Genomic DNA, 24,342 nt, shown 5'->3' on the forward strand with positions numbered 1-24,342 from the left:
TGTAAAAAAATCGTTAATATAACGCTCTCTCAATCTTACAGATGTGGATTGATTGGACTGTTTCCGCCGCTATAACCGACTGGTCACATGAATGGATATTCATTTGCCTCAAATTAAAATTTATCCTTTTCTGGATACCTCCTACAATTGATTTCTTTGAAATTGGTAAAAAACCACAACCATTCAACGTGCTTTGCAATTTGTGTATGCTTATTTTTTATCATTAGTTTATCGTTTGGAACTCTATTTCATTAAATCAATGCCAAAATAAATGGGTATTCAATTTTCAAGTCAAGAAATATGTGTATAGTTTTGGCTAGCAAAATTTAAGTTTCATTCTTGAATCTTAAAAATAATTAATTTAAGAGCCCACATTTCAGATCCTTGACTTCTGAGTGAAAATTTTACACCCCAAAAAAATAATAATAAAACAAAAACTAGAGCAGCATTACAATCACAGAATACTAAAAAACTCTAGCACCAACCATCAAATGATTCAATTTCAAATCTTAGCTTAGATATACCCCAGCAAAATCAACTTATAATGTTCCAAATACCCACACAAAATTCTCAATATTCCCATTTCTTTAACTCCATGCCATCAGGTGGACTTCCCTCTACCTTCTTTGATCCCACTTCTCTCCAGTTTGTAGAAAGGACTGTTCCATTAGACTCCACCTGAATAAAATTGAGCACTCATCACACAGCAATATGCAGTATTTAAAATATTAGTAGTGATTTTCATGCCCAAATAGGAGGAACCACAATATGGCATTTTATATTAACTATGATTAAAGATTAGAAAATATACAAAAAATAAAACTTACAAATGATTTGCTCATTGCTCTTCTTGCGTCCTCATCTGCATCTAGATATATCCCACGGAAAAATTTGTTTAAAGCTGCATCACCATCAAGTTTTTCTTCTTTCTCCTGAAACGAAGTGTTAGGGGAAAGAAGTGCTATAACATACTAAGAAAACATTTTATATAGGTGGCAGACAAACCTCTTGTTTAACTTGAGCTTCCAATTTATCCCAATCTGTTCTTTTTGGTTTTGAGGATGGGTAAGTGGGTCTTTCACCAGCAACTGCAAAATTCATGGATGAAACAAGTACTATATCAAAACTGTCATATAAAGTAGCAAATGATGATAGTTTTAAGTATCAAAATGCTGCCAACTCAAATAACTAGCGATGTCTAGTGAATGTTTTCACCACTCCTTGCCATATAAAGTTTCACCAGTACTATAGCAACAGAACTAGAATATCTTAAGCATCCAGCAAGTTGTAAAGTAGTTTATATACCCAAATTAACCAAGATTATCACACCATTGAACAAATAAAGACTAAAGAAATCCGATGGCCCAAGGCAAGTTGGAAAAGCACACAACAACGAATAATTAACAGCAATCAATATTGGAAAATTTTAAAGTTACCTGTCGAAATATTAACTCTCTGTGGAACTGTGCTACCCTTGGTGAATTGTAGAGATGTCCATTGGATAGTTTCTGCTTTTGCAAGGCGAATTTCAATTTTGGTGGACAAAACTTCGTACCGGCATCTGGCGGGTATGATCTGGTGGAAGAAAACCATTGGTCTTTAGTTTCTACACCATAACCAGAACTAAAATTATACTAATATATAGAATGAAGCTCCCATTCATACCTTTCCAAATAAGCGAGGTTGGAATACATATGCCTCTTCACCAGGGATATTAATGTTAACACTTAGCTACAACACCAAAATTTTTTTTTAAAAAAAGTAGAAATGTTAAAAATATTGTTCATCAAGATGTAAGGGACTGTAATAGTAGGGGGGCATTAGATGCATTGACTATGATGGTTAATTTGAGCCATACTATTTGTTCACCAAAGTCAACAGTAATGCTGTCCCGTTGAATGCCCTTTGCAAATATGGTAACAACCACCTCATCAGGTTTCTGGAAGAATTCATGCCTGCATTAGATATTATTTCAAAAATTAACTATGAATAAGTGAAGTCTTTCCCTTCAATTGTAAATTTTTAATTTACCAAATGCATGTGTTGCATAAAAACCATCACAAGAAAGGGCTAAGTGGCTGGATAACCAATTATAGCAGTATAACATGTAACCAACAGAAATATGAGTGCACTTTCAACATGTAAGGCAATAACCGTAGCAAATGGCACAAAAAACAGAAGAATTTATTAACCTGTATTTAGGTTTAGCCACTGTTGCTGTTGGTGGCCCTGGAAAATGATTATCTGGCTGAACAGCTTTTGTAGCAGCATTCTGTGTTGTGGTCTTTTCTTGTATGGGTATGGAACCAGGTTCTTCTGTTCAACATAATATTTCAATCAAACCCATCAGTTCATAGCCAAATATGATATATCCACATTTTCCCTCTCAATGGTCAAGACTCAAGATATTACCATGAGGTCTCGTATTGAGATAACTAAATTGAAATATAAAACACCAACAACAATAAGCCTTTTCTCCCCACCAGGTGTGGTCAGTTAACACCAAACCAAAAAAGTAAAATTTTCATCAAATATAAATAAAATAAATGTTTACCTGCAATGAGCTTATCACACTCTTCGATCAAATCAGTAAATCTAGAGTCTCCTGGTGCCAATGGCTTACCCAACTCTAAAGCCGCCTTAGCAGTCTGATATTCCTCAAGCTTGATGCATGCAGTTCTGCAACAAATTAAATACCAAATAAGTAGATACATCATAAAGCTTTAGTAAATAGTAACCACAATTCAATTGACCAAGGATAAGAATGTAAAATCGAACGCAAAATTTCATGAGGAATCATGAGATGAAATGAAGTTGCACTTAAGTTAAATATCCATATTAGTATTCAGCCTTCACGTAAAATATATGTTAACATTAATCTAAATCAGTTGGTTATGGAAAAAATATATTTGCCACCTCACTAACTATTAGACAGTACAAGAAACAATATTTTAACCGTATGTTGTAATTCTACTATGGATGATAAGAATGGAGTTGGGAACACTATTTGCATCAAGGAAAAACATTGCAGCAAATTATACTCTGAAAAAACACAAAATCAGTAGCAATAAGAAGAAAAAAGGAGGCATCATACTCACCCTTTGCGCAAATATGCTTTTGAGTGAGAAGGATTCAACTCAATTGACTTGTTTGCATCGGCAACAGCCTCTGGACAAAGTACCAAAAACTCATTTTTTTAGTCGCCAAACCATGGATACACAAAACCGCCCCCCCAATAAAAGAAAAACTCCATCTATTCCCAGAAGACACGACCCAATTGACCGTGGTTTCAGTTTCTAACTGAAAGTTGATGTATGCAAAATAAGCAAAAGGGTATCAGAAAAAGCAAACTTTCCTTCAAAGGAAAAGTGCATACCGGGAAGATTGTTGACTTTGATGTTGACCTGGGCACGGTCTGCATATAGGTCGGCGTTGTTGGGGCTGAGATCAATAGCCTGAGTTAAGAGGTCGTAGGCTAGCTCATAGTTATCATCTTCGAAAGCCTCTTTGGCATTCAGCTCGAGATCGGAAGCCATTGAAGAGCAAGGAATAAAGAAGAAAAAGAAAGTGAAGTCTACGATTACTGAGAAACTGTGAGAGGTCAACAGTTGAGTGAGCGTGGGAAGAAGGTAAGGGATCAAGGTAACTCTTCTGTTACTTATTATATCTAATCAGGAAACTGCCTAGAACATGTATTATGAAAGAACAAAGAATTAAGCTGAAAAAGGAAACAACAAGGGAAAGTACTACAAAGAAAAGTGCTACTTGCCCAACGAACACACAACTCTGCACCTCTGATTAGGTTGAACTTTCTTGTTTTCACACTGTCCCCTGTTGACCAATGTTAATTTGAACATATATAAAAGTTTGTTTCCTTTGCAGTATAACCTGCTGTCTTTCATAAACGGTATGAGTATGGTGAATTTTTTTGCCATGCGCAGTTGTTATGGTAGTTACTTTGCTATTTATCATAGTACGTGAATCTTGCAGATAAAATCTCTCCTCACCAGATATGACATGGCAAAGTTTTATTTTTTATTTTTTTTGGTTAAATTCTTGATACCTTTGAGTTAGGATGAGTCCTAGTACTCATTTTATGTAAAGCAACAAGATGATGACATGCATTCTCATTTTAAATTTATTTTTTTTATAATTTTAAAAAAATATGTTCATAATTAATAATAAATATTATATTATATTAAATTAAATAGAAATAAATTTTAAAAATAATATCTTAAATTTTAAATTAAACTATAAATAAATTAAATTTAAAAATAAATTTTAATTATATTTTTAAGATGTGTTTGAATAGACAACATAGGTACTATTGCTTTTATTGAAATATCAAGCTATTTGATTTTAAAAAATTATTTGTTATCTTATTTTTTAATTTAAATTATAAAATTATTTTTTTATTTTTTATAGTTTTAAAATGTTTAAATTACTTTATAAATTCCTGAATTTTTTGAAACTTGTAAAACTTGTATGTTTTAAAAGTTGTAATTAAGTCTATCAACTTTTAAATAATTTTTAATTGGATCTCTAACAACATTTTTGTTAGAGTTCTGGTGTGGAATCTCATTACATATTTTTAGATAGTTTATGCATCAAGTCACAAGTTTAATTATTTAGTGAGTCCTTAAACTATTTAAAAATTTACAATTAGATGCTGAATTAAAAACATTTAAAAATTCAAAAACTTAATTACAAACTGTTAAAAGAGTTCAAGAACATAGTAATTTAACCTCTTAGAATTTTATGTAAAAATAATAAAAACTATTTTTACTATTTCTTATATAATTTTGAAAAAATAAAACGATGATTTTATAATTAAAATAACAAGATTGAAACAAAGCCGTCCCAAAAATTTGTTGTTTCTTGGAGGAGAGTGGTAATACAGATTCTTCTTTCCCACTCTCCTTCGCTTCCCAGTTCCCGTTATGGCGAACCTCTTCCTCACCCGTTAACATGTTTGATTGACCAATTTGAAACTGTGATCCTGAAAGGTGCTTCCTTTGATTTGTTTGATCCACGTGGTTTGTAACCGCTATTTGCTATAAAGCTCGCTAACAATGCCCATGTCATCACATTTCAACCCATATAATTTCCAACACCGTTTAAGGTTGCATGGATAACGACGTCTTGTTGCTAACAACATAACACCAACATAGACATGTTATGTAAAACAGCTTCTCACAGTTTCTCTCCATGCCACTTCCAAGAAACTTGCTTGCGGGTTCTTTCATTCTGCAACTCACACTCCCTCAAGGAGGGAGTATGTGTTCATGGCCCAATAATCAAAGTGGGTCTTCAAGATGACTTGTATTTGAACAACAATTTGTTGTCTTTATATGCCAAATGCTTTGGAGTTGGCCAAGCACGCCATTTCTTTGATGAAATGCCTCATAAGGATGTTGTGTCTTGGACCACAGTTCTGTCTGCTCACACCAAGAATAAACATCATTTTGAGGCCCTTCAATTGTTTGACTTCATGCTAGGTTCCGGTCAATACCCCAATGAGTTCACTTTGTCCAGTGCCTTAAGATCATGCTCTGCTTTGGGGGAGTTTAAGTGTGGGGCTCGAATTCATGCCTGCGTAGTAAAGCTTGGGTTTGAGCTGAATCCTGTTCTGGGTACTACTTTAATTGATTTGTACACCAAGTGTGATTGTACGGTGGAAGCACCCAAATTGCTTGCATTTCTGAAGGATGGTGATGTTGTGTCATGGACAACAATGATCTCTTCATTAGTGGAAACTAGTAAATGGAGAGAAGCTCTAAAAATATATGTCAAAATGATTGAAGCGGGTGTTTACCCAAATGAATTCACATTTGTTAAACTATTAGAGGTGTCTTCTTTTCATGGTTTGGGAATGGGTTATGGGAAACTACTACATGCCCAGTTAATTAGATTTGGGGTTGAATTGAATTTAGTGTTGAAGACAGCCGTTGTTGATATGTATGCAAAATGCAGACAGATGGAAGATGCTATTAAGGTTTCAAATCAGACCCCTGAATACGATGTGTGCTTATGGACCACCATAATCTCTGGATTTACTCAAAATTTGCAGGTTAGAAAGGCTGTCAATGCATTTCTTAATATGGAATTGTCCGGAATCATACCAAATAATTTTACTTATACTAGTTTACTGAATGGTAGCACCTCAATTTTATCACTGGACCTAGGCGAACAGTTTCATTTACGGGTTATCATAGTTGGACTGGAGGACGATATTTATGTAGGAAATGCACTGGTTGATATGTACATGAAATGCTCCCACACCACAACAAATGCTGTGAAAGCTTTTAGAGGGATAGCCTCACCAAATGTGATCTCTTGGACTTCTTTGATTTCTGGTTTTGCAGAGCATGGTTTTGAAGAAGAATCTTTTCAGTTTTTTGCTGAGATGCAAGCAGCAGGAGTCCAACCAAATTCCTTTGCACTATCTGCTATCCTTGGAGCTTGCAGCAAAATGAAATCTCTTATTCAAACGATGAAACTCCATGGACACATCATAAAGACAAAAGCTGACACAGACATATCTGTTGGGAATGCTCTTGTTGATGCTTATGCCGGAGGGGGGATGGCAGATGAAGCATGGTTTGTTATTGGCACGATGAAACAGAGAGATCCTGTCACATACACAAGTTTATCTGCAAGATATAACCAATGGGGAGATCATGAAATGGCCCTAAAAGTCATCACTCACATGTGCAATGATGAGGTTAAAATGGATGAATTCAGCTTGGCAAGTTTTTTATCAGCTGCAGCTGGCTTAGGCACTATGGAAACCGGAAAGCAGCTACATTGTTATTCTGTCAAATCAGGCTTTGAGAGATGTAACTCTGTTTCAAATAGCCTAGTTCACTTGTACAGCAAGTGTGGTAGCATGCGCGATGCATACAGAGCTTTCAAAGATATAAATGAGCCAGATACAGTGTCATGGAATGGTTTGATATCTGGATTGGCATCAAATGGACATATATCTCGTGCTCTGTCTGCCTTTGATGACATGAGGTTAACAGGAATTAAACCTGATCCTATTACCTTCTTATCACTGATTTTCGCTTGTAGCCAAGGTGGTTTATTGGATCTGGGTCTTGATTATTTCTATTCCATGGAAAAAGCATACGATATAACACCAAATTTGGATCACTATGTGTGTTTGATTGATCTCCTCGGTAGAGGTGGTCGCCTAGAGGAAGCTATGAGAGTTATTGAAACAATGCCTTTCAAGCCAGACTCATTAATTTTTAAAACTTTATTAAATGCATGCAAGTTACATGGAAATGTAACACTGGGAGAAGATATGGCAAGGAGATGTCTTGAGCTTGATCCATCTGATCCCGCCATATATTTGCTACTTGCAAACTTGTATGACAATGCTGGACTCCCAGATTTTGGTGACAAGACTCGGCGGCTGATGAGAGAAAGAGGCTTAAGAAGAAGTCCTGGGCAGTGTTGGATGGAGGTTAGAAGCAAGATTTATCTCTTCTCTGCTAGAGAGAAGATAGATGAGGGTGAGATCAGTGAAAAGCTAGAGTTTCTTATGAATGAAATAAAGAATAGAGGGTATCCATACAAAGAGAATGATGATAAGTTATACCACTCAGAGCAAATAGCCCTTGCATTTGGTGATCTTAGTGTACCAACCATGGCTCCAATACGCATAAACAAGAATTCACTGATCTGCACTCACTGTCATTCTTTTATGATGCTTGTGACACAAGTTATTGATAGGGAAATTATTGTGAAGGATAGGAAACGATTCCATTTCTTTAAGGACGGTCATTGTTCATGCATAGGTAACTCATAATGTGTGGAAACATTAATTTCCTTATTTTTTGCTAAAAAGTTGCGTGGCCGGTCGTCACATAATGAAAATACTTCATATTTTGCTGAAATATATCTCTTGTTTTCTATGTTGATGTAATTCGTTGGGTTTTCACTAGTTCTTCTAATGCCATCGTTACTCACATGGCCGAAAGAGGTAAAATACTTCATATTTTGCTAAAATATCTCTTCTAATGCCAACGAATTTACCATAAAAAAAGGTTAGACTATCAATGTATATGTTAAATTTTAAAACACATCATGATTTTACTAAAATGGTAAATGTATAGTTTAAAAGAAGGGTGTTAGCTAAGTTGAATTTTTCAAAACTTTGACATTTCATCTTTTTTTGACATCATGTATTTTATTTTGAGTTTTGTCAACTTTAGTTTTTATTGCTTTTTATCATTTCAACTTTCATATTTTTTTTGTTAAAAAATATATTTATAACATTAAAATTATAATAATGTGATCAATATTTATTTTTAATGATATTTTATCATTATTAATTTCTCAAACTTAATTTTAAAAGTTGATGTTGATATTTTTCTTTCATTTTTTCTTTCACCCTACATTGAGTTCCTTAAAATTTCTACCATATATATTATTTTTTTTTAAATAAACGCCATGTTATTTTGATGTCTTAAAAAATTATAACTCTATGCCGAGTTCTTTAAAATTTTCACTTTTTTATATTATTACATATATTTTATAAAAAAATGGTAGTTACATTAAATTCTTCTAAACATTTAAAGTATGTTAAATTTAAAGATTGAGTTTAAAGATATAAAATAATAATTTTTTATTTAAAAAATATTTATTATATTTTTAATATAATAAAATTTTAATCACAATATTATACACGATAAGGATATATATATATATATATATATATATATATATATTATCAAAAATTATAACATTTGATAATATTAATATATTAAATTATTAAATTTTTTAATAAAATTTTTTGCATATAATTTTTTATTATATATAATATTACATATACTGAAAAAATGTTTATATAGCAAATATTTTTTTAACAAACATTTTTAACAGAATAGATAAAAAAGAACCATATGAAATATATTTTATATTTTTAAGGTAATAAATATTTTTATTTTTATTTAATACCTATTTTATAAACTAGGAAGAGAATTATATTAAAAAATAGTCTTACCAACCAGTGCTTTTAAGAATTTTTTTAAAAATTAATAAATAATATTGTTTTCTTAAAAAATATATTAAAAATTATAGAAGCAAATACCCTTTAATGTTATTTAATAATTTTTTGTTTTAAATAAACCAATGTCCTACAATTTTTTTAATTAAAAAAATATAATAAATAAGAAAATGTCTAAAATGTTTTTATTAATTAAAGCTTTCAGTAAGTATTTAATAATTTTGTCCAAATTCGTTGACTTTCTGGAAATCTCGAAGTCCTTATTTGTAGTAGTATTTATTTCCCTAAATTAGGCGTCAGATATAGAACTTCTCAAAGTTTTGGCATTAATTTAAATCAACCAAAATTTCTATTGATAAATTATATTATTTTTATTTATCTTATTTTACAGAAATAAATTATGCAAATAAAAATAAATAAATAGTATTACTATAATTGATGGTTAAAATTTTTTTCTCTTTAATCAAATAAATAGAGACTGGTAATATATTTCAAGAAAATAATTAATTAATTTAGTAAAATTAATACTAATGATATTAAATGACAAAACTAGTGATATATATATATATATATATATATATATATAATATGACTGAATATTCATTTTCTTGTTAAGAATTCATTTTTATATTTAAAAATTTATATTTTAATTTTTATATAAATACTAACATTGATTTTTTTTTCTTGGCATAAAAGATAAAAATTAAAATTAAGTAAAAAATTTAATTAATTAAAAATAATGTTATAAAGATAAAATCAAATTATATAATATATATATATTCTTAAATAAGTTTAGTGTTTTATATTTTTAAAAATTATAATTAATTAAAATATATATTTAGTTTGAAATATTTATAAATTAGTTTTTATATTTAAAAATACACTTACATGTTAATCTTTATATGTATACATGCTATGTTTTGATAATGTGGTTATGATGACGGAATTAAAATATAATAAAACATCTGTACATATATTAAAAATATTATTTTTAAAATATAATTACTAAGTGCATAATTTAATCTATATATAAGATAACTTCTACTAAATCTCCTAATTTATAAAAATTTATTAAAAATAGTTAAAGTATTATTTTTTTAAAAATTAGTTATAATATTATAAATTTACCTCTAGTTAAATTTAAATTATAGAATATTATATTAATTTTTATGTTAAAAATGTTCAACAATAAAGTAAAAACATTTAAGAATAAAAAAATACTCGTAGAATTTTATAAAATATCTTATATTAAGAACAAACAAAAATCATTCAAAAAAATTTTACAAACAAGATACAAGAGAGTACGTGAGTAAAGGAAGGAGTGCGTTGTTAATATATATTTTATAATAAATAAAAATGCATTTTTATAATTAAATAATAATATTTTTTTTAGAGAGAGAGAGAGCCTCGTAATCTCCGTCGTCCCAACAAGTATAAAAGGGTGTGAACATGTATTGAAAATTACTCGGACAAATACACTTTTTATATTGAAAAGGGGGTTAAGAGTTGAAAACGCTAGGGTTCATCTTCGTTGTAGAAGGTATATGCTTATTTAATTCATTTTTTACTCTTTCTTATCTAATTTTTTATAGTTAAAATTTCTGGGAGAAGATGGATTTGATTACCATGCATCCTTCCCTTTTAATGGTTTTCTTGGGAGATACATCCCCAATCACCATTAAAATCTACTCCAACAAGCTCCATCTTTTAAGTGATTTTGTTTGAGAGAAGGAATATTCATATTCTTTTTGCTTAAACATTTTTCGTTTTCTGAATCATGTATTGAATTGTTTACTCTTTTGGCAGATGTTTGGTGGCATATTCTTAAGAAATTGCTCTCGAGAATCGAAATCCAATAACGTCTCAGGGCAATTAAAAGGGAACCTCAGAGGTGCAACCACAAAACTCAATAATTGAACAAAATAAGGGATAAAACCCCAGTTTCTAATTTTTTTTAAATTACTTCTGCGTTCATCCTTTTCTTTTTCAACACACCATCACATTTCATCTTTTTCTTTTACATTTGTTTTTATTGTTAATGTACAAATAGTTTTTTTTATATTATATATTTTATAAATTAAACTATATATTAAAACTACTTAATAAGAAAAATAAAATTATAAAATTAAGAAGTCACAACAGGGGGGAGGTTTCCATGGATATGCTTTGATGTGAAAAGGAGAAGCGGGTTGAAACCTGTTGTGTTGTTGAAGAAGAAGAAGAAGTTGAAGAAGGTTATTGGCAGTAACGTGACAGTATTGGAGTTGTAAATGAAATTCATTATTAATGGAGAAGTTTACACTTTTTTCTTGATATAGTTATTCCCTGGTTTTGGACTATACATGCGATATTCTTGAAAAAGAAAACGAATTAAATAAAGTTTTATAAAAAGATAAATCATTTTGTATTGAGTGCTTTAAGGAATTGGCCACATAAATATTGAGTGCAACAACATCTTTCACTCAGCCAAAGAACACCAAATTCATTATTTGAGAACCAAACTCCAAACCTCCTTTAAATAGAATAATGAGAAGTATTAATAACATATTTTTTATTTAGTAATTAAATTTTAATTTATTAAGAATTATAAAAAATGCATATAAATTTCACCTTTAATTTTATATTTTTCATTTTTTATTTATCTGTTCTCATTTATATTTTAGTCAATTACATTCATTCACAGCTATGCCAAGTTGCTGTTCTTGCCAACTACTCCCCCTAATCAATTTCTCTTTCCCCCTTTCCATGCGTTTCACTCGTTCTTCCACGTTTTCTCACTGTTGGAACTTATTATTTTTTATTTTTTTTGTTTTTTATTAGTTTCTATTCAGATACGAGAGTAAAATAGAGAGAAATAATATAAAAATAAATAAAATAAAAAGTTACTATTTAAATATGCTAAAATAAATAATAATAATTTTTATTTAAATGATTAAAAAATTAAATTAAATTTTAAATAACTATAAAAAATAAAATTGATTTTAAAAATATTAAATAATAAATGTTTTATATTATGTAAATATTTTAAATAAAATAATAATGAAATTTTTTAAAAATAACTTATCACTCTTTCTCCCTTTCCCTTTTCTCACCCAACTCTCATTTAAAATTAATAATTTTTTAGATTTTCAAAATAAATTATAATTATGTTAAAAGTGCAGATAATTTAAAATGAATAAAGTAATTGAGAATCTTCAATGTTTATATTTATTTTTTTAAACATAAATACTCCCATTAAATTCTTCAAAACATTCGCATTTAATTTCTTAAATTTAAACTTTTTTCATGTACATTAAATTCTAAAAAAAAATTCTTTATATTTTTAAATATATATAATTAAGATGCATTGATTTTTAATATCAAAATTAAATATTTATATCATTTAATATTTTTTTATAAAATAAAAATTGATCAAACCCAACTGTTAAATAATTTTATATTATCTTTTTATCATGTAAATTAAATTTCATAAAATTTAAATATTTATATGTATACTATTCAAAATCTAATATTTATTTATATTTTAAAAGTATATTATCTATTCAAATAAAATAATTTGATGAAATACTTAATAATTCTTTTTTATAAAATTGATAAATTTAATAAAAATCTTTGAACTAATAATTAAATTAATTAATATTATATTCTATAAAAAATATTTAATAATATAAATATGAAAATTTAACATTTAATATTAACACGTCTTAACTTTTATATATATATATAATCTCTCGTATCATCCGCCTTACCACACTATAAAAGGTAGTAAGTTTATTTTGCAAATCACTCACAACACAAATACCAAATATTTTCAATTTGGAAAGAATTAGGAAAATATCAACCACGAGAGTTATAGTCATTGGCGTGTTTAACCTCGTTAAACAAGGTATATGTTTATTTAATCTCACATTTTGTTTCTATTTAATCAATGATTTATTGTTTCTCATCTAAATTTATGATCATGATTTTACTATAATTTTTTTTTCTATTTTAAAGTATGATTTAGTGGGATAAAACAAATTAAATTTTGTAAATGTTTTTTTGTCTTTCTCTTTTATCATTCATCTTATAATAGGTTATTTCTTGACCATACTTTTATTTTTCAAAATAAAAGTACAAAATTGTTTATCCTCGTGGCAGATTCTTGAGGAACTTGTAAGATTCGATTGTAAGATCCGACTTCACTTTAGGGAGTGAAAATCAAACAACGAAGGAACGATGATAATCGCAAAGGACTGTGAGCATGATGAAGAGAATATGAAAGGTGCAACCACAAAACTCAAAAATTGTCCGCGAGAGTTAAACCGGAATTGAAGCAGATATGATTGGAAACTTGTTCAAAAGAAGTAAGATTTAGATTCGTTCGGTTTTCAAGGATAACCTTGCTGGAAGGATCTGCTGCAACTTTACCACTACCTTGCATAGTTGCATGTCCTCTTCAGCTTCCATTTCCTTGTTCGCTTCTATTTCTTCTTATTCAGCTACGTCAGCATCATCAATATCGGAGAGTGTGCTGAAGAGGAAGAAAGGAGACTGTGAGGAAGGTGAAGTAGGAAAGCCAGATCCAGTTCCAATGGGAGGCTTCGACGTGTGTTGTCTCTTTGCCCTAGATTCTTAGGGAGAGGAGATAGTGTCTCATTCTAAAGCAGAGAAAGCTGTGAGGCTCCAGCAATACTTATAGAGAATTTACATTTATTTCGTGAATTCGGTGTTACTTCCTTCAACAGTTTACCTTGGTTTCAAACTGCAAAACACTGATCTTTTTGTCAAATGATTGTTTTGAGACCTGAGAACCTAGGACAAACACCCTCTTATATATAGCCAAGTGTATATATATATATATATATATATATATATATATATATATATATATATTGAACATGGAGAAACCTTGATGAGCTTTTTACCATGTCTACAAATCTGCTGAGTTGTCATCTGCGGTTAAATTTTGTACACAGTTTTCTTTTATTGTTGGCTTTTTCTGTAGAAGTGAAAGGGAAATTGCAAATGTAAATGTATCATTTTTATGTCATACCAGTGTTCAACGTATGTGAATAAGAGTTGTGGCTACTTAAATGTTTATATTTGATGTTTTATTTCTTCTAGTTTGTGTTTTACTCTAAAATATTTTTCTATTAAAGGATAATTTGTGAGATAAGATAAATTGATCATCGATCTACTCTTCCTCAAATGTTTTATATATCCTTCCCTTTTAACTGTTTGCACAGAAGATAAATCCCAAATAATAAAATCCACATTATTAAATTGCCTTGGTTCAAGTAATATAAATACATGATAAACAAACATGATGTTTTAAGTGATCCTCTGTTTTAACTTGTGTCTACTGCAACCACGGACTTACGAGAACAATCACTCATGTTCCTTTTGATCAAGCGAGAAAATATATTTGCGGTGGTGATAATATGAATTAAACAGGTTGTAAAACTACATAAGAGTCACGTCATCCCTTTTTTAAACGTCCATTAATTAAGTACAATTTAATCACATCACAACTCACATATTTAGACTTAATGTCTTGCATTACCCATCTTAAATCATATAGTTTTTCATTTGAGATTTAAGGTTAGTAAAATAATAAAACAAATACTTTTTTCTATTAAAAATAGTATTGTTTCGTATATATTATTTATTGCTCTTATTTATTATTATAACATTTGATATACTATAAAATATATTTATAGGCTGTGGACCGAATGCATCCTACATTTTGTTTTTTGTTTTTTTTTTCTAAAGCTTTGGTCCTATTTAGGTATGACTTAGTTTGAACACTTTTTCCCCTCATGTTCTGATCTCAACCATGTTTTACAAATTTCGGGTATTAAACATTTATCTTTATTTCATTTGCACAACATAATTAACCAAAATGATTAAAAAGATTATACTTGAAGTGAAGCTTAAATTCCGTATCAATTTTAGATCAAATATACGCACTTCTTACAATATTCTTTACAATCTATCTCTTTTATTTTTCTCTTAAATTATAACAAAATTATTAGATAATCAATATAATGCTTGCCATGTTTACGATGATATTAGAACTTCAAAGTTCGAGTCAAACAACAACCTAATTGGAAAAAAAAAAATCATTTTCTATCTCCCTCGAACCTCGCTGTGTTACTTTACACGTTACCATAAAGTAGTATTAAAATATTATATCTAATTTATTTTTAAAAGTTAGCAGATAGGATATTGATTTGTCCAATTTCTGAGAAATATTCTAACTTTCTGAGAAGTTATGTGAGACATCTTAAACGAGAGTGTGTTATGTGGAAGGAAAAGAATTGAGAAGAAGTGTGAAGTGAAGTAGGAGAGGTGGGTCTTGGATGCGTTCGTCTATCTCTAGTGTAACAATAAACACATCGGTTTCAATGTTACTCCCTTTTTTAACTTGGTTTTGAACAGTGCAACCTTTGAAGCTGCTAATACCTGGCTGTATTTAATATAAGCATCTTCTTGAGAAACTAACGAAAAATGGATGGTAAAGTCAAAAATATGTTAAGCCCCTTGAAAGTATTTTAAAGTCTTCACTATAGTTTCAGCATAACTGCTATAATATATATACTATTTCTTTTATGTATGCCAAAATTATCAAGTAACTTAAGCTTTGTCATGTATATTCAGTCCTTTGAAGTTTCTGCTTGTGTTAAGCAGTAGTTACATTGAACCTCTCAAAATTTTTTGTCATATATTATGTAGAATTAATGTTAGTTTTATTTAATATTTTAAAATTTTTGTCTTATATTGAGTTTCACGAAATTTTTGCTCTATTTATTATATTTTATGTAAATAAATATAAATTACATTAGATTCCTCAAAAAATTTACTTTATAATGAGTATCTTGAAATTTTTACAATATATATTATATAAATTTTAAATAAATCTATTCAATTTATATTTAGTTCCTTGTAATCTTCATTCTAACAAATTTAAAAGTTTGAAGTTGTTTTACAAATCATTCGCACACATACATGCATAAATTCAAAAGGGGAGCTAGTATAAAATCTTCAACTGTATGAGTTCTACATACTAGAGTGTTCATTTTCTTCATTAGGGAAGGTATTATATAATTCAATCTCTCATTTTTTTATTCAATATTTTATTGTTTCTTATCTAAGTTTATATATGATCTTGTTTTATTGCAGAATTTGTGAGAAAACATGAATTGAATCTTCTTGTCGATGATATTTTCTCCGATAAACTTGCAATCAATTATATCTCAACCATTAACTTATCTGTGTATGAGCATTTTTGGTTTAGGAGAAAAAGGTTTTGAGGAATCATTACTCAGCATCTTAGTTCATTTTATATCATTCCCTTTCAATGGGTTTACATGGAAGATGCATGCGTGATTACCATTGAGTTATGAAGGAGGGTAAAACCTTAAGTCGTTCGAGTCAAGGCGATTTTTCAACATAATCGTTTAATTTGTTTTAACTGGTATCCACTACAGTCTTGTGTTTGAGAGAGAAGGAACACTCGCGTTTCAATGCACATTGACAAGTGACAAAGAGCAATAGTAGAAAAAAGTTGATATGTATAAGAAAAGATAATAATACGATGAATAATATGATAATAAATAAATATAAGTATAATATAAAAATAGATCTAAAAATATAATTATTCAGTAAATCATTTATTTGCTGTAATATCCTTTATACAAGTAGCTTCCTAGGCCAATAGATCATATCCCAACTCACAAATTTAGATTTAAAATGCATCTTGCATCATATAATAACAATTTAAGGCACATAATTTACTAATAATAAGCCATATCCGGATTGCCCTATAAATAAAGATGAACGCATCGATTTATTTCTTCGTTTGTGTGGGCCTTGCCCTTCTTTTTCACCTATTCCAAACTTAACTGGGTTGTATGAAATGCTGGTTGTCGAACATTTATCTTTATTTTATTTACACAATGGAATCAGAATGATTAAAAAAATATACAAGAAATTGAAGTTAAATTTCGTATAAGTTTTCTATGGATGTGCTTCGGCGTTATGCTTGACATGTTGACAATGAAGAGGAAACTGCAAAAATTGACTTAGTCACCAATCTTAAACAGAAGAAAATTCCATTTTTCGTTTTCTTAATCTTGTCCTATTCTTATTTTTTAAAAAAATATTAAAATAGTTTACCCACGTGGCATTGTTTGGTGGCAGATTCTTGAGAAACTGTCCTACGCCATCTCATGATCCACCGTCCACGGACAAGCATAATCGGACGGTCATCGTCGCAGGGTTACGCGACCGTCGTTTTTATGAGACTGTGATGGGTTACCGAACGTCACGGTCAACTTCGTCGTCCTCTTCGGTTTCTATTTCCGGCTCGGGTTCCACTTCCGCTTCAGCCACGCCTGTTTCCGGTGGGTCTTCCGAAGTCGTGGTCGGAGAGTGTGATGGTGAAGAAGAAGAAGAAAACGGGTTGACTTGAAAGGAGAAGGACGTGGGTGACGGTGGTGGATTCGTCGTCGGAGTCTTACTCCGGGTACTTCCGGCGAGCGAGTTTCGGTGGGTGGGTCTGGGATGCGTGTGGTCTCCGGTGTACGTCACGATGAACATGTCGGTTTCAGTGTTACTCCGTTCAACTTGCTTTCGCGCCGCACAACCTTTGGAGCTGCTGCACCTATAGTAGTTCCTATGATTATATATGTATGTAACTAGGTGTTAGCATTTTAATCACGTTAAACATTTTCTCCAAGCCTATAAATATATATAGTATATGTTTATGCATACCTTGGATATGGAGAACCCTTTATTGGTTTTTGTCCGTATTTTCGCCAGGCCCACAAATCTGCTGAGAGGTTATCTGCGGTTACATGACACACCATTTTCTTCTGTTGGCTTTTTCTGTACGGAGGAAAAAGGAATTGAATTTGTAAATGTAAATGTACTATTTTTATGCCAGTGAGTTTTTATGTATGCGAGAGGTTAGTTATTTGAGTTGTAAAAGAGTTTCGTAATTAGAGGATAAGTTTATACCTTTTTCTTGATCTGGGTGTTTGAGGTTGTGTGCTTGGTGAAACAATAGGAGAATTGCTCTGGGGTACTTGAAATTTCTGTGTCTGAACTACTTGCAGTTGTTTCTGTGGTTGTTGTTGGTCATGGAATTTGTTGAAACTTGAAGTGGAGAGTTCTGGCACAAAATGAGGCCAAATTGAGGTGTGAGTAGGAGGAGCAAGCACAGGAAAAGGGTCACGCTGCTTCCTTTCATGTTCTGCAAAATCAGGGGAATTGGGATTGATACCAGGAGCACTAGTGGAAGTGGTGGGGTTAACGGGTGTGAACAATTGGTGAAGCTCTTGAAACTCATTGGTTATAGGTTGCACTATATTGGGAAAAGAAAATACGTCATATTCTTCGTTGACAGTGGAAGTGACCAAGGAAGAGGAAGTGTCTGTAAGTGATATGGTATTGGTGGTGGTTTGTGGAATTTCTACGGTGGCAGTATTGGTGGCTGATAGGCAACTTCGCACGATGGCAAAGAGATCCCAATCCTCAGCCATCATATATATATATATATATATATATATATATATGGAGAGAGTAATAGAAAGAGACTTCTGGGTATGGCTAGAATCAGAGAAAAATCAGTGTGGCTTTTTTCCCATCTAAAGCAACAAAGTTAGGAGCAAAGAGAGAGAAAATGGAGGCAGAAAAGATGGCGCTGACTTTTTGGGTGAATGCCAAAATATAGAGAAAGAAAGAGACGAGGAAGAAGCAATAGTGGTTGGTGGAGCACTGACTTAGTTGGGTAACTAATTATTTATACTTGAAAACTTTGACAAGAGAGAAAAAAAAAAAAAAAAACTAGAGAGAAATTCTAGAAAGTGGAATTTTGTAGGGGTTGGAGACTGTCGTGGATTGGAGAGGAGTTAGAAAGATACTCTCTTTCTCTCCCTCTCTCTCTCTCTCTCTCTCTCTCTCTCTCTCTCTCTCTCTCTCTCTAAAATTGCCAAATTTCTTGGCTTTTTCATTGACATCGTGGAAATGTCAAAGGGGGGGCCTAAACGAAGGTGGCAAGTTAACTAAGGGTGATGATTCTGATGCCTTGAGTGGGAAAGTTCCTTGTACTCTCATAATTGTAAACTAACACAGTAATAGGATCTGATTGGCTAGTGCATGAAATGGAGGATACGTACGTACAAAGGTGCAAGGTATTGACGCGCCATTGCTTCAAGTGACATAGAAACTGAGCAGATGTCGAACCAATGAGTAAGCAAACAAATGAGCCAAGAGCATTTGATTAACTATGTCTCATTAGGGAAAAATTACAGACGTTTTGACATATAAAATATGTTTATTATGTTCTTACTTTCTCGTAATTTTCATCTAATTTCAATCAATGTAAAACAAACACCCACTCCTTACGACGTGCTTCTGCATGGCATGCCTTACAACTGACCCACAATTTATGGCCTCACGTACGGATCGATTCTTAAAAGTTTGGATTTTTGTTTTTGGGTAAGAAGTAAGAAGCAAACACTTTGTACTTATTTACTTTAAAGTTAAATAAAATTAATTTTAAGTTGTTAAATATGATAAATTAAAATATGTATTACACTAATTTCAATCATAAATTTACATTAGAATGTGTTTTGTTTTATTTTAAAAAGAATACAAGATTATTGTTTTTTAGTGAAATAGAATTCAAATCTTGAAAATAATTAACAATAATAATAATAATAATATCACAACATGTGATAGGAGTTGAACAAATCAAGAGGTAGAATTGTAGGCGTGGAGTTTTAAGTTTGAATGATCTAATCAGTGAAGTTTAACAACAAATTGAAATATTTTAAATGACGTGATGTTCGAAGTCGAACTCAAATAACATTATTTCAGAGCTTTAGAACCCTTATTTAATTTATTTTATCAGGAATTTTCAGACTTTGTTATTTGTAAGAAAATTCTTATTCGAGCTAAAAAAAAGTTCCTGGAGTTTTTTTTTTTAAATGGTTCTAAGAGACTTTTTTTTTTGTGATTTTACTATTAGAAGAAAATTGATGGAGATATTAAAGTAGCATGTACAAGAAAATTTTGTTAAGAAGCAATAATGGCAGTTTAATATTGATCCTAATTTTTGCGGTCAAATTACTTAACTTAGGGAGATAATAAATTTTTACTAAAAATTATATATTTTATCAACAATTTTTAACATTATATTTTCTAAAATCATTATACACTCTTAAATATACATTCAAAATAATCTTAAGAATAAAAAAGGTCCAATTGCAATATATATAAAATTAAGATCCAATTGCACGCACTAAATTCGCAGCTGCCAACCACATGCAGATGGGGTTTGGAGTAACATCTACAGTCCCTAAATTTGTTAGGACGTGATTCTGTAATTTTTCTTTTCTAAAGGAAGTTATTCCCTTTTTTTAAAGTCTTCTCCAAATTAGAATCTTTCCAACTTTAATGGTCGTGACATAACACTTCTTACTATCACATCCAAAATATAATTTTAGTACCCATAAAAAAATAGACATATTTTAGGTTTCATATATGAAGTTATTATGTGTGTGTTTTAATTTCAATAAACATTTACGTGTCAATTAACTATGAACATGCACATTTTTGTGTCAAGTCTGCGATTTTGAATTGCTTTCCAAACAATAGTCAAATAGACACTGGGAGTGGGACTAAATTATATTATGCAGAAATTTTTACATTGATATAATTTTGCTACACATGTACATATTATAGAATATAACTTAATGTTAATATATAATATATTTTTATCATTTAGACATACATTATATCTAAACTCATAGATTTGACTTGACATCACGTTGTCAAGCTCAGTATTTAATCGGCTAATAGTGATTAAAAGCATATTTGAGAACAATTATTTTTAGAAAATAATTACATTTTAAAATTCTTCACAAAATAAAAAATATGTTATAAGTTAAATTTAATACGTATTAGGTCATATAATGTTATATCCACGTAAATATATAAGTTTGAAAATAATAATAATAATAAATTTAATAGTTATTAAAGATATGTTTGACAAAATTAGTAGATAAGTTAGTTAGGAAATAAAAAATTAACTAAAACTTAATTAGAAGCTGTAAATCCATAAGATAGCTAGCTGCATTAACCAATCAACTAGTTGATAAATCAAAAGCTTATGTATGTGTACATATAGAATAATTAAAAATAATAAAATATATTCCACAAAAATTAAAATGGCTAAGCAAACATAATTTATTGAAAACCAGAACCAAAAAAATATAATTTATTGAAAATAAAAGTAATAATTAAGGAAAGGTTAAAAGTTGTCTTTTTTAAAAAATTAATATGACACAATAAAAAAAATTATTGTGCAAACTTATAAGTCCTATTCTACTTCTATTAATCGTTTTTTTTTTTGGCTCCAACTTCTATTAATCTATCAAATTAGAGCTTTTAAGCTACTAGTTTTTTCAAGAAAACTCTCTAATTAAACACTTTTAATAATTTTTTAGTCAAATAAGATAGTTGATTAACTTAAACTAATTTTTGAAACTCTTAAGACTAAAAATTTCAAATACATTTACATTTCAACATTTTATTTTTACTTATTATCTGTAATTTTTATTTTTTTTAAAACTAATGTCTGTTTACATGTACATATACAGCGTATGAGATACTTGTAATATTTTGGAAACAAAAAAAGAATAAAAATTAATAATCCTAATTCTTTTTATTTATCTATTTAAAAAGATAAATTACATACTAAAAAACAATATTCTTATTTATATTAAATTATTTTCAATTGATTAATGCGACTTTTGTTATTATTATTTTTTATTTGTTATAATTGTATAAAATATTTAAGAATTAACTAGAGAAAAAGATATACTAAAAACTGTAATAATTAAGATAAATAAAAAATGTTTTTAAAATTAGATAATTAAAAAAATGGAAAAAGTATAAATATTTTGACTAAGAGGAAAGTAAACGGCTTGAATGTGAAAAGTTTGGTTTTAACACGTGTTAGGACACAAGTGAGAATCCAAGTTAATACTAGAAAGCACTAAGAGAATATGGGTTGACAATTATTTCTATGGCATCTTTGGTGACAGTGAGTGGACCTTATCAAACTATATCTATATATAAATGTGATTTTATGGACGTTTTGGAAAAAAATTCATTGATCAGTGATAACAGTAATTATTAAAATTCTAAAAAGATATGACAAGGATATGAAGCAGAGAGGTTACCTTGAGGAACCTTGAATGTAAAAAGATTTGCATGGGACCACCACTATGATAATTTATGCGAACCCATCAATTCTCGCCCTTGGTTGTGGGAGGGGTCCAAAATTTTCAAGGTAGAAGAATGAAATCTTTCAAGGATTGCTCTTCATTGTTCATTTTATTGGCAAGTTTGGTCAATGGAATAGTCTACAAAACTTCTCTTACTTTATATCAATATGACACTGAGGAATTGCTAAGTGGTTGTGGACCCAGTGGCCTCTAGACTCTAATCTAATTGACTCCAATAAAATAAAGAAAATCTTGAGAAGTGGAGTGTGAAAACGTGTACATATTTCCCTGATATTGCTTAAGCTAACCAAGTTGTGTTAATATTTTCAGATATGAGGCCATGGTTTAAGAATGACTATGTACTGTGTGCAATCACACATCCTTGAACTTCTATATGTGCATGTAGAGAAGCGCGCTGTGGATTAAACAATAATATCATAATACTGACCAGTGAGTTTTTAAATCATTACAAGTATAGATTGGAGAAAATTTTATCTGGACGTATATGTACATGTAACATTAGCATGCCCATCACGGTCAAAGACAAATAAAGAACATGTGGTAGTTAAATTATTAAATAGAAGCACGTCATGTAATGGCAGCTAATTCAAATGTTTCATTTTCTTTGACGGTTTAAGACATATCTTTGGTTTAGCTTAATTTTAAAAAGTGATACTCTTGATCAATCTCAGGCTTCATCAATTCAGGTTGAAGTCCGACTTAATGCTTATCAAATTGAGTGAATAATTAAGGTTTACACCTTGTTTTTATTTATTTATTTCTCTGCATCACTTTTACAAGAATCTCCATGCATACAAAAAAAAGATTTACTCAGCAATTAAACGTTAACAAAATAAAAAATGAAATGCTAATAATATATAAAATTGAGAGTGATGAGTCTGAAAGAAAGAAGCACTGTTTTAAGTGAACTAAATACGATTATAAATGAGGGTGCATGGTGATTTGATGGTTATATAAAATAACATCTTGGTTGATGACTGGTGTGGATAACATGGATACGAATTCGAAGTTGAAGAAACAGAGATGATGATTGCGATTCGGTCTGCAATTTGTTCCTTTTGTTCTCATTGTTGTGTTTTCATTGTACTTTTGAGGATTGCGTTAACGTTGGGTAAGTATCAACGTTGGAAGTTCTTTATATGGAGTTTGGTGGCATCTTTTTAAGATTGAAAGGTAAAACAAACAAAGTGTGCGCAGCCTTCTGGTTTGTTGGTGCCAATTAACTTATTCTTGATTTATAATTTGAAGCTGCAGGGTCTTGTATACAAGACCTGCCTTTATTCCATAGCACAAAACACTCATCTGCCAATCAGTCCAGTGATCCTGATGTCAAGTAAAAGAGAAGATCTTGGCGTGCAAAACCATCCTATTCTGTGGTGATGCAATTGGTAGTGCTGCTAGGAGCAGGCCCTTGGCTAGTGTGATTGGATCTGTGCTTAATAAGAAGGAAAGAAAACAAGAAAGATTGAAGAAAGAAAGAAAAAAAGAAGGAACAAATGAATTAAAAAAAGAAAACAAGAAAGCATGTAAGAGGGAGAGAAAAAAAATGAATGAATGAAAGAGGAAATGAGGGTAAGAAAGAAAACAAGAAAGCATGCAAAAGAGAAAGAAAAAGAAGGAATGAGAGAGAGAAAAAGAAAGAAGAATGAAAGAACAAAAGAGAGAAAAAAAAGGGTAAAAAGAGGGAAAAAAAGAAGGAAGAAATGAGAGAAAGAATGAATGAAAGGAAGAAAGAGAGAAAAGAAACAAGAAAGCGGGAAAGAAAGAGAAAAAGAGAAAAAAAAAGAAGAGAAAACAAGAAAGCATGTAAGACAGAAAGAAAGAAGGAAGAAAAAACAAAGAAAACAAGAAAGAGAGAAAGAAAAAAGAAGAAAGGAAGGAAAAAATGAGAGAAAGAATGAATGAAAGAAAAAAGGTTAGCAAGTAAGAAAGAAATAAGAAACAAAAGAAAGCAAAGAAGAAATGGTAAGATGCAAGGAAGGAAAGAAGAAAGATGCAAGGACGGAAAGAAAGAATGCTGCACCG

General features: G+C 30.2%; 4 protein-coding genes across 4 annotated transcripts in view; 2 read left to right on the forward strand and 2 right to left on the reverse strand.

Annotated features, from left to right (window-relative positions):
* Nucleotides 1-218: 218 nt before the first annotated feature.
* On the reverse strand, nt 219-3,833 carry LOC113872781 (protein SGT1 homolog). The gene is made up of 10 exons (XM_027510599.1): nt 3,377-3,833; nt 3,099-3,168; nt 2,555-2,679; nt 2,193-2,316; nt 1,859-1,955; nt 1,666-1,731; nt 1,437-1,575; nt 1,006-1,088; nt 828-932; nt 219-678 (listed from the first exon to the last, which is right to left on the reverse strand). Exons 1-10 carry the CDS (start codon nt 3,534-3,536, stop codon nt 571-573), a joined length of 1,077 nt encoding a protein of 358 aa, XP_027366400.1. The 5' UTR covers nt 3,537-3,833; the 3' UTR covers nt 219-570.
* Nucleotides 3,834-5,173: 1,340 nt separating this feature from the next.
* Nucleotides 5,174-7,816, forward strand: LOC113871801 (pentatricopeptide repeat-containing protein At5g52850, chloroplastic). The gene has a single exon (XM_027508903.1). It carries the CDS (start codon nt 5,174-5,176, stop codon nt 7,814-7,816), a length of 2,643 nt encoding a protein of 880 aa, XP_027364704.1.
* A 9,498-nt stretch (nt 7,817-17,314) lies between these two features.
* On the reverse strand, nt 17,315-18,543 carry LOC113871802 (probable WRKY transcription factor 27). The gene is made up of 3 exons (XM_027508904.1): nt 18,020-18,543; nt 17,774-17,887; nt 17,315-17,675 (listed from the first exon to the last, which is right to left on the reverse strand). The coding sequence occupies exons 1-3, from the start codon at nt 18,541-18,543 to the stop codon at nt 17,315-17,317; spliced, it is 999 nt and encodes a 332-aa protein (XP_027364705.1).
* Nucleotides 18,544-18,944: 401 nt separating this feature from the next.
* LOC113873815 (protein REVEILLE 6-like) overlaps nt 18,945-24,342 on the forward strand; it is a 35,158-nt gene continuing 29,760 nt past the window's right edge. The window contains exon 1 of the mRNA XM_027512142.1: nt 18,945-18,991. The gene's annotated coding sequence lies outside the window, so the exon portion shown is untranslated. The remainder of the gene's footprint in view (nt 18,992-24,342) is intronic.

Source organism: Abrus precatorius, unplaced genomic scaffold (assembly GCF_003935025.1).
Source record: "Abrus precatorius isolate BTA unplaced genomic scaffold, Abrus_2018 Scaffold7, whole genome shotgun sequence".
In the NCBI taxonomy this organism is placed as follows: Eukaryota; Viridiplantae; Streptophyta; class Magnoliopsida; order Fabales; family Fabaceae; genus Abrus; species Abrus precatorius.

What these genes read in the sequence shown, in the direction of transcription:
- LOC113872781 (XM_027510599.1), bottom strand. Translation starts at nt 3,536, where the DNA reads ATGGCTTCCGATCTCGAGCTGAATGCCAAAGAGGCTTTCGAAGATGAT. An exon ending in AAAGCATATTTGCGCAAAGG is followed by an intron (nt 2,680 to 3,098) that starts GTGAGTATGATG and finishes AATTTGTTGCAG; the next exon opens with AACTGCATGCATCAAGCTTG. An exon ending in GAGCAATGAGCAAATCATTT is followed by an intron (nt 679 to 827) that starts GTAAGTTTTATT and finishes AATTTTATTCAG; the next exon opens with GTGGAGTCTAATGGAACAGT.
- LOC113871801 (XM_027508903.1), top strand. Translation starts at nt 5,174, where the DNA reads ATGTTATGTAAAACAGCTTCTCACAGTTTCTCTCCATGCCACTTCCAA.
- LOC113871802 (XM_027508904.1), bottom strand. Translation starts at nt 18,543, where the DNA reads ATGGCTGAGGATTGGGATCTCTTTGCCATCGTGCGAAGTTGCCTATCA. An exon ending in ACACCCAGATCAAGAAAAAG is followed by an intron (nt 17,888 to 18,019) that starts GTATAAACTTAT and finishes TCCTCCGTACAG; the next exon opens with AAAAAGCCAACAGAAGAAAA. An exon ending in AAGGGTTCTCCATATCCAAG is followed by an intron (nt 17,676 to 17,773) that starts GTATGCATAAAC and finishes ATATAATCATAG; the next exon opens with GAACTACTATAGGTGCAGCA.